General features: G+C 72.3%; 1 protein-coding gene across 1 annotated transcript; it reads right to left on the bottom strand.

Moving 5' to 3' along the window:
- Window positions 1-2485: 2485 nt before the first annotated feature.
- On the bottom strand, window positions 2486-9209 carry CHRD (chordin; the record flags this gene model as incomplete). The annotated part of the gene is made up of 23 exons (XM_026045237.1): window positions 2486-2547; window positions 2640-2733; window positions 2875-3029; window positions 3106-3208; window positions 3318-3421; window positions 3504-3560; window positions 3693-3786; window positions 3861-4073; window positions 4243-4356; window positions 4442-4689; window positions 4774-4930; window positions 5012-5128; window positions 5209-5315; window positions 5412-5559; window positions 5643-5725; window positions 6270-6410; window positions 6488-6629; window positions 6724-6823; window positions 7251-7368; window positions 7454-7602; window positions 7890-8014; window positions 8506-8609; window positions 9113-9209. Coding segments are annotated over 23 exons (2832 nt in total), but the record flags the coding sequence as incomplete, so codon positions are not given.
- Between the last annotated feature and the right edge of the window lie 700 nt (window positions 9210-9909).

The following is a 9909-nucleotide window of genomic DNA, read 5'->3' as shown; positions in this document are numbered from 1 at the left end:
GGCACCCAGCACCGGTACCCGGCAGCAGCACCCGCAGCAGCCGGCATCTGGCACTGGCTCCCGCCACCGGTACCCACCCCCGGCACCGGTATCCTCTGCCAGCAGCATCCCCACTGGCACTGGCACCAGCTCCTGCCACCAGCAGCACCCACTACCTGCTGGAACCGGTGCCCCCACCTGCAGCCCTGGCCCACAACGCTGGCACCCACTGCTGGCGGTACCGACTGCCCAGAGCAACCGCKGCTGGTGCTGGCACCTGCACCCACTGCCCGGCATGGGGAATGGGGTGTGGGGTGCCGGGCTTGGGGGTCCCCTGCCCCGCCAAGGGGAACCAGGCATGGGGTACAGGGAGCAATTGCACTGCCGAGGGGCCAGGACCAGGGAAAGGGTCCCGGCAGGGGTGCTGGGAGGGAGCGGCACTGTCCTGGAAAGAGCTGCCTGGGGACATTTGGCACCTCCGGTCCCCCTCATGGTGGGACCGTGCTCTCTGTGCCGGCAGCTTGGAGCGGACCCATTGACAACACAGGAAAGGAGGGTAAAGCCCAGAGCTGGGTGACCTCGAGGACCTTGGGAACAGCTCCTTGTGGGGACGGGTTCCCTCTCCCCAGGGGTACGAGTGACCTGGCACGGGGCTGCCGCTGCCTGCTGATCCCTGCTCTGCCCAATCCCTGGTTGCTCCTGAGCAGGATTTGGGCAGCAGAGCCTGAGTGGAGAAAACTGCCCAGGCTCCTGGCCATGCCCGGCGGGGTGCAGGCTGTGGGGCTGGGTGGTTTGGGAAGAGGGTGCCCTTGAGGCGATGCCACTCAGGGTGCACGGGGAGCCCAGGGATCTCCGCGGGCTGCAGAGGGTGGCGACAGGGGAGCTGGACGTACCCGAAAGCTGGCGGGGAGCTCGTCCTTACCCTGGCAGTGCCCGTTGCCTATGCGTGCCGGGCCGATGGGGCTCGGTCGGTGCCCGCTCGCTGCGGGCGGCCGCGTCTCAGCGCCGTGCGGAGGGGCGCGCGGGCCGCTGAGATGCCGGGGCAGGGCGCTCCGGCATGGCCCGGCGGCCGCAGCTCCGGGCAGCCCCCGTGGCAGGCTCAGGGGTGCCGGGCAGCCCCGCGGTCCCTCTGCTGCGTGGGGCGCCCCATGGCACGCTGGCGATGAGGATGGTGCCGTGGCACTGCTGGGCAGGCTGCGCGCGGCAGAGACCAGGCTGGTTGTCGCCGCCCGGGTGCCACCCTCCGGGTTGACGTTGGCACCCCCAAGGGTGGGAAAGGAGGGCCAGCGGGGGCTGAGAGYTGCCCTCCCGCAGCCTGGGCAGGATCATCGCCGGACACGAACCGGTTTGCGGCAAGGAGGCCATCAAATGAGCTGCCCGCGYGCTCATTGTTCCGCCGGGCACGGAGTCCCCTCCTCGCTCCTGGCACGGTCCCGGCAGCTGGCGCGCGTCTCCGGAGGGGAGCCTGGTGCCAGGACGCGGCCGCTGCCAGCTGTGCCCGGGAGCCCAGCCGCTGGCCCCCGGCACRTGGCGAGGCCCCCTCGGCACCGCGGCTCGGGGCCAGCACGTGCCCCTGGCCTCCTCCTGCCCCTGGCCCCGTGTCCGGGTGCTGGAGCGCGGGGCGAGCCCAGCAGAGCCTGGTGCTGCCCGCTGCACCCCGCTCTTCATCCCGCTCTAGCCCGGCCTTGCTTCCCCTGCAGCTCTGGCCCTGCTCCAGCACAGCCCCGTGTGGCTCTGGCACCTGCCCAGTTTGAGTGCAGTGACGTCCTGGGAGGTGCCTCCTCTGGGCACCCCGGGGAGGTGGCGCCTGCAGCCGCCACCAGCCTGGCCAGGCCGGGCCCAGTGGGGCTGCACSAGGACACCTGAGGTGCTGGGTGGCCGTGACTGGCACAGCTGCCCCCAGCGCAGCACCCCCTGCCCAGCCCGCCTGGGGTCCCCAGGGCCAGCGCCAGGACCCCATTTCCCCATAAACATCCTCCCCAACCCCTGTGCCCCCCCCCCCCAGCAGTGCCAGGGCACGCAAGCCCTGGCACAGATGGAAGCAAACGGGAAGAATGCAGCCCTTCCCAAGGAGACGTGGAGCGCCAGCGTGGGCAATAGCTCTGTCTTTAATAAATACATCAGGGCCCCCGGCCCCAGGCACCATAAATTACATGTCGAGTCCAGCTGAGCCGGGGGGTGCAGCGAGACGGGGCGGGGGGAAGGATTTTACAGTATGTACAGGGCGGGCACGGTGCCCGCTGCGCCCGCCGGCCGGGGGGGCTCGGAGGGGACGGTGCCCCGGTCCTGCCACCGGCCCATCGGGGAGGGCAGACGGGGCCCCCTTGGCATTGCAGCCCGCTGGGTGCTGCCGTGGGCGCCTGTTCCCGGCGTCGCGCCGAGCGGGGGGCCCTGGTGAGCGCCGTGCAGCCCCCGGGCACGAGGGGCGCCCCGTGCCTCGCCAGCAGGGCAGGGGCGCGCGGCGGCGGCGCCGCGGGCTGCCGCGGCCCCGGGCATCGCTCACGGCTTAGCGGCTCCAGGCCTCGGCGTCACGGACCTGCTCCTGGCTGCTCAGCGGGGCGTCCAGGGCTGCGGGGGCAGGCGAGAGCGGGGAGCGGGCGCCCGTGTGGGCGCTGCGCCCCGGGCAGCGTGCGGCAGTGCGCGCGGCCGCGGCCACTCACCGCGGCACTTGGCGCAGCAGGGGCTGTCCCTGGCGGCGGGGCTGGCGCAGGCGCCCGGCGGGCACTCCTGCCGCTGGCAGTGCGTCTCGCCCGACTGCGGTGCCAAAGGGGGGCTGAGGAGCGCGGACCCCAGCCGAGACCGCCCGAGGGGCAGCAAAAACCCTGGGGTTCCATTCGCTGCCCTCCCCGGAACGCRTGGCGTGGGCATGGTGCCGCCGCAGCCTGGCACACTCACCACACACCAGCACAGGATGCACTTCATCTCTCCGAAGGGCGGCACGGAGGGRTGCCAGCTCTCGTTGTTGAGGTACCAGCGGCGCCCGAAGCGGCAGGCGCGGGGCCCGTCCGCCTGCATGCCGTCGGCCAGCTCGGGGACGCTCCTCTCGGCGGCTGCGGGAGAGGCCGGTGGCACCGCGAGCGGGAGCCGGGGCATGGGGCGAGCGGACCAGGGGCTGGGCACACACACCTGGGCACTGCTTGCAGCAGTCGGAGGGGCTGGCGCGCACGGGGTTGGCGCAGGTGAGGCGCGGGCACTGCACCTTCTCGCAGTGCACCTCGCCCGTGGTGCCCTGCGGGGAGCGCGGCGGGGACGYGTGAGCAGCGGCGGGCGGCACCGGGACGGGACGAGCGCCCGGCGGCACCGAGCGGCTCCTCGGCCGCCGCGGCGCCTGCGCTCACCTTGCAGGTGCAGATGGCACATTTGATGAGGCCRAAGGGGGGCACGACTGGGTGCCAGCGGGTGCCAGAGCCTCGCCACGTCTTGTCACCATCGAAGTAGCAGCCTGGGCAGGAGGAAGAGGAGGAGGAGGAGGAGGTGGGCAGACCCCCSACGGTGGAGCAGCCCCTGTGCCCGCCGGCACTCACCCTCACTGCTGTCCCGGGCCCGCTCCGCTTTCAGSTCCTCCTGCCCGGCCTTCTTCTCTGCAAGGACGAGGGGAGCASGTGGTGCCACCAGGGCCTGCACCCCGTGCCAGGCTGTGGCAACACCCAGCATGGATGTCCGGGGACAAGAGGGACCCRTGGGACACGCCTGGCTCGCTGGGCACCCTGTACCTTCGCACACRGGGCAGCAGAGCTCCTCGGGGTGCACCTGGTGGGTGCAGTTGAGCGGCTGGCACAGGATAGGGTCACAGATGACTGTGCGTTTCTGTGAAGTGCACAGCCCATTACAAGGTGCCCGCAGTGCCGCCCGCTGCCCCCCAGGTCTCCCATCACCCTCACCTGGCAGCTGCAGACCGAGCACTTCTTGTCGTAGTCAGGGGCCCAGCGGGCGCCGTGCGCCCGGTGCTGCCCCTCGAAGAAGCAGGAGTTGGGGTCCTTCTTCAGCTGCTCCACGTCCCGGGCTTTGGAGGCCTCGACCAACTCGGCCTCCCCCTGCGGCCCCCCCAGTGCCAGGCGGACACCCCCAGCCTGGCACCGGTTGGGGATGTGCACCTGGGAGGCGGCAGCGGGGTTGGCACAGCCAGGGGCACAGYGCTCCCGGTGCCACCACCCCGCTCAGTCCTGGTGGCCCCTGCCAGGAGCGGATGGTGSAGGAGGTCCCAGAGGGACAGGGACYGTGGGGCAGGGGGCACGGGGGGCGCAGGGCCGAGCGGGTACCCACCCGGCCGCGCAGCTCGCCCCGCGGGTGGGCTTTGGTGCTGACTTGCAGGAAGGCCGTGCCCTGGTCCAGGTGCTGCAGCAGCTCCGCGTCCAGGTCCTTCACCACCCCCTGCGCCTGGCGGCGACACAGGGGCCGGGCCGCGTGAGGAGGATGGGGAGGGTGACACCCCGGGGGGAAGGCTCCCCGGCGCCCCGCTCACCTCGCTGCTGTAGAAGCCCTTGAGCAGGCGCTTGTGGTGSTGGTGGGTTGGCCGGGCGCCCAGCTCGCCCAGCTCGGCCACGCCGTGGAGGTGGGCGCTGACGGTGCTGTCGGCCGGGCGGCCCAGCCCCGCCACCGTGATCTCGTAGTGCAGGTGACAGTGCTCGTCCAGCGAGAGCCAGGCGTGCGCCCCGGCGCCGCTGCCCACCGCCGGCGACACCAGCTGCCCCGCCAGYGCCACGGGCAGCTCTGCGCACACACACGGCGCCGCGGGAAGTGGTGGGCACCGGGGCTCCCGCATCCCCCGACCCCGCGCGCCCGCCCCGCGCCTACCTGTGTAGCGGGCCAGGAGGCCGCTGTAGGGCAGCGAGATGATCTGCCCGCGCAGCTCGCCCTCGGGCCAGTCCTTGGTGGCCACGTTGAGGAAGAGCTCGTTCTGCAGCAGCATGTGGGCGTCGCGGGCACTGGGACTCGGCCAGGCACCCCGGGCCTGCCCAACGGGAGAGACGGCATCGGCGTGGGGAGATGCCCATTGGCACCTCCTGCCCCCTTCCAGCCCCACAGCACCCACCAGCCCGTCCCGGTAGCTGGGCGTCATGTCCAAGAGCACGTTCCTCTTGTTCTTGCGCCGCGGCTTGGTCTCCAGCGTGATGCTCAGCACCTCGCTGGCGGTGCCCACCACCTGCACCTGCGGGCAGGGTGCACCCCAGGGCAGCGGCGTGGCCGGCGTGGGCGCCGCAGCCACCTCGTGCCCACCCAGCCCCTAACCTGGTACTCCAGCGTGCCGTTCTCATGCAGCGCCAGCTTGGCCGAGCCCACGGCGCCCGTCTTGGTGGGCGTCAAGGCGTCCGCCCCGCACAGCACGCTCTGGATGGCTTGAGGAGCCCGGGGAGGGAAGGCGGGCGGGGKTCAGGCTGGCACGGGGGGCAGCCCCGCTGCGTGCGCGGCGCCGGTGCCCGCCCCGCGCTCACTGTCGCAGCTGCGGCGGGTGGTGATGGTGCCCTCCAGGCGCCGCGGGTGCCGGCCCTCCGTCTCGGCCACGATGCGCAGCTGCCCCTGCACCAGCCACTGCAGCTCCCGCGCCGACAGGTCGCTGAGCACCTCCGCGAAGTCGGGCTCCTGCGGGAGGGACGGCGGGCACGGCGCCCACGCTCAGCCCGGGCACGGCCTGTGCCATGGGCTGCCTCACGCACGGGCCTTACCTCCACGGTGATGTTGGTGCGGACCTCGCGCAGCACCCGGCCCTGGTGCAGGATGCAGACGCGCAGCGGGACCCAGGGTGACTCTGGGCGAGGCGGGGAGGGGTGAAGACCACAGTGGGTGCCCCCAAGGCCAATTCCCCAGCCCACCAGACACACAGCTTGTGGGCACCATCCCCATACAGCCCACAGCTTTCTGGCTCCCAGGCCCTCCTGTCCCTCCTGCACCTTGGTCCTCACCCCTCCCAACACACGCAGCCCTGCACCGTGTGCCCTGACCCCCATGCACAGCCCAGTCCCACTCACCCCATACCCACTTGCCCACCATGTGCATGCCAGGCGCACCTGTATGCAGAGCCCATACGGATGCCCCCCTTGCATAGGGAGGAACAACCCCTATGCAAACCTCAATCCCTACACAACCCACGCCCACCCCCTAAGCACCCCCTGACCCATGTGCACCCCATGCACCCCTCCACCCCAACCATCCATGTGCACACCTTTGCACACCCTGCCCCATATGCCCCCCTTGCCCCTAGGACCTACACGCACCCCATACGTACCCTGCCAGGCTCTTGCAGCCCTGCTGGGCYCCGGACCCCCACCCTCCCACCAGGCAGAGCCCCTCACCATTGGCGCCGGGCTCCAGCAGCCCGCGGGCCATGAGGATGAAGTGCAGGTTGTTCTCGGTGTCGCTGAGCGTCAGCATGGCCATGCCGCCGGCGCCCAGGTGCGCGGGCTCCGCCGAGCTCAGCACGGCGCCGAACGTCTCTGGAGCCGGGCAGGGTGGGCGTGAGGGGCGGCGCGGCGGGCGCCGGGCCGGGGGGCGCGCAGGGGGCCGCTCTTACCCGCAAAGAGCGCGCGGTGCTTGAGGATGCGCCCGTGGACCTCCCCGGAGGGCTGCGCGCGCGTCACCAGCGAGACGCGGAGCTGCTCCGCGCGCAGCAGCTGCACGTTGGCCTTGGACACGGGGCGCCACATGCCGCAGAGCTGCGGGCGGGGGGGACATGGGCCGGGGTCCCCGTGCGCCCCACGGCGCCGGGCCGGGTTGGGGGCACGGAGSGCAGCGCCCGGCCCCTCTCACCATGCCGTCGGCGGCGGCCGCGCTGCTCTTGTGCACGGGGTGCTCGAAGAGCACGGCGCCCTCGGCGTCGCTGAAGCGCACGCGGCTCGGGCGGCCCAGCCTGCGGRGCGGGACGGGGTCAGCACCCGCATCTCCTCGTCCCGGCCCTGCGACTGCGGCCGCGCGTGGGGGAGGAAGGGGAGGAGGAGGAGGGAGGCCGGGGCGCGCGGTCCAGCTGGCAGCAGGGAGGTCCCCGCCTGGGACGGCCTGGGGCAGGAGCGGGGAGCCGCGCGGCCGGGCCCGGCTGTAAATTAGGAGCGTTTTCGGCTCCATTTGGCTTCCCGGTCGGAGCTGGAAATTAGTCACCACTTTACTATGCAAAAAGGGCCTGGAAGCGAGGAAGAGAAGAAGAAAGCGGAGAGGGAAGGAGGGCGGGCGAGCAGGGGCTCGGCACGGTGGGCATCTCGGGGGGACACGTGGGCACCCCGGGGGGGACACGGGGGTGCGGGCAGCGCGGCGGCACCCGGACCCGCGCGGGCGGCACTCACTGCTCGTAGCTGATAGAGAAGAGCAGGGAGGAGCGCAGCAGCGTGAAGCGCGCCTTGGCCACCGCGCTCGACGTGGGCTGCCACGGCTCCGCGCCGCTCGTCAGCAGGGCCACGAACTCTGGGCAGGGGGCACGGATTGCAGCAGGGGCCGAGCGGGCGCCGCCGTCCCCACCGCCCCGTGCCCCGCGTGCGCTGCTCCTCACCGGCGCGGGCGTCGTCGCGGGCCAGGCCCTCGGAGCTGAGGTAGGAGCGGTCGTTGTAGGGCTTGTCCAGCTCGTCCTCCTTGTCCTGGAAGTACTCGAAGGCGTCGAAGGGCGGCTCGGGGCTCTTCTCCGGGGGCCCTGGCAAGGCCGGCACGGGCACAGTGGGGACAGTGTTGCTCCCACTGCTGGGCATGGCTGCCTGGGGGGCAACAGGAACCCCCCTCCCTAGGCAGGCATAGATGTACCCTGCAAATCMCTGCAAGGCTCTGCCGGGAGGGCACAGCTTGCAGGGACCTCGGGGGCAGCACCATGTCCCTTCTTTGCACCCCTCCCAGTGTGGATTCTCCCTGGGCACCCCAAAAAGGGCCCCGCTGCCCACACCTCCTGCATGGATCCAKCAGGACAGAGCCCCCCCGGGCGCGGGGGCCGCTCACCTTTGGGGCACGTGTGGCAGCAGTGGCCGGGCAGCAGCGTGGCCCGGGGGCAGGCTGGCACCGGGCACTCCTGCTTCATGTTCTTGCAGTTCACTTTGCCCAGGGCTTTTCCGCGGCGGGTCCTCTGCTGCGGGGTGAGGGAGGACAGAGGCCGGGAGAGCGGGGCCCAGGTGTCCGGGTGGCCGGCGGTACCCGCACTGGGCTGGCAGCGCACCAGGCACGGAGGGTCCGGGCACAGCTGAAGCGCCCCCAGCCCAGCCCAGGGCCCCCTAGACCAGTCGCCCGCAGGCACCTTGTGTGCAGCCCCCTCCCCGCGGCCCCATCCCCCTGCCCAGCTGCGCAACTGCCCCCCAGCCCGGCCTCGGGGGGCTGCTSGCAGGGAGGGGGGCCGGGGCCGCCCCCAGGAGCAGCAGGAGGGATGGAGCCTGATCCTTTAAGACCCCCYCGCCCTTCTCCTCCCCACTGCCGGGGGAGGGGGCCCAGGTGTCCGGCTGGCTGGAGGAATCCCCTCCCCCCTCTCCGTGGGGTGTGGAGTGAGGTGGGACAGGCAGCCCCCCGCCCAGGGGCACCTATGTGGGGAGAGAAGGGGGTCCCTGGGCGCAGTGAGGGGGTCCTTACTGGCTCGCAGTGGCAGATAACGCAGCGCATGACTCCAAAGGGCTCCCCTAGGTCCGGGTGCCAGGTCTCCTCCAGGGCATAGAAGTGCCCCCCAAAGGCGCAGCCTGTGGAGACCCCCCCCAGCCACCCCATCACCCCCGAGTGGGTGCAAAGAGCAGCGTTCACGGGGGAAGGGGCACGGGGGTGGCTGCAGGGTGCAGGGAAGAGGTGCCGGGGAGGGTGCCAGGGGGAGGTGCAAGAAGGGGTGGTGCAAGAAGGGGCTGTCGGGGACGGATGCAGGGATGGGGCTGCAAGAAGGAGGTGCTGGGGGGGGCTGCGAGAATGGGGGGTGCCAGGAGGAGTGGTGCAAGAAGGGAGTGTTGGGGAGGGCTGCAAGGAGGAGGTGTGGAGAGGGCAGGCAAGGAAGGGGTGCAAGAAGGAGTGGTGCAAGAAGGGGGTGTTGGGGAGGGGTGCAAGGAGAGGGGTGCAAGGAGGAGGTGCTGGCAGGGGCGGGTGTCTGGCGGGTGGGTCGCAGGGAAGACACACCAGAAGGGGGCACAAAGAGGGGGTGTGCGCGCAAGGAGGGGGTGCCGGGCAGGGGCGCGGGGGGCTGCAGAGGGGCCGGTACCTGGCGCCCCGCCGGGGGGCAGCGGCTCCGTGTCGGGCCGGATGGGCAGCGCGAGCTTGGGGCGCGCGGCGCGCGCGGGCGGCGGCAGCAGCGGCAGCAGCAGCGGCGGCAGCAGCAGCAGCGCGGGCAGCAGCAGCAGCAGCGGCAGCAGCAGCGGCAGCAGCAGCGGCAGCAGCAGCGGCAGCAGCAGCGGCGGCAGCAGCGGCGGCAGCAGCAGCAGCAGCCCCAGCGCGGCGCGCATGGTGCCGGCCGCCCGCGGGAGCCAGGCGGCCGGGGGCGGCGAGGGGGGCCCGCCCGCTGCCTGTCGCCGCCGCCGCCGCCGCCTCTGCCCGGCCGCCGGCCCCGGCCCCGCTTTATAGGCGGCGACATGGGCTAGCGGCGGCCGCGAGCCCTGTGCAAACAAAGGCCCCGCTAATGAGGCGCAGGCAGCGGCCGGACGGGGGGGGACGAGCCCCGCCGCGAGCCGCCCCCCCGCCAGCCCTCGCCCAGGGCATCCCCCGCCCCGGGCACGGGGACCCCAGCGCTGCGCATCCCGGCCGCATCCCGCGTCCGTGCGCCTGCCCCGCGCTTCCCTCGGGCACGGGAGAGCCCCCAAGGGTGGCACAGGACACCCCCCCACCAGGACACCCCCTTATCCCGGGCATTGGGCATCCCTGGGATGTGCACATGGGGCGCCCCCCTGGATCTCCCTCACATGCACAGGGTTTGGGTCCTGTGAGAATCCCCTTAATCAGCCTCCCCCCACACCATGGCCTAACACCCCCCAGGGACAGACCCCCCCAGAACATCCCCCCATA

This window comes from Nothoprocta perdicaria, unplaced genomic scaffold (assembly GCF_003342845.1).
Source record: "Nothoprocta perdicaria isolate Ctin4 unplaced genomic scaffold, notPer1 scaffold_4, whole genome shotgun sequence".
Taxonomy (NCBI): Eukaryota; Metazoa; Chordata; class Aves; order Tinamiformes; family Tinamidae; genus Nothoprocta; species Nothoprocta perdicaria.
Note: the sequence above shows the minus strand (reverse complement) of the source record. Positions and strands in the feature narration are given on the sequence as shown.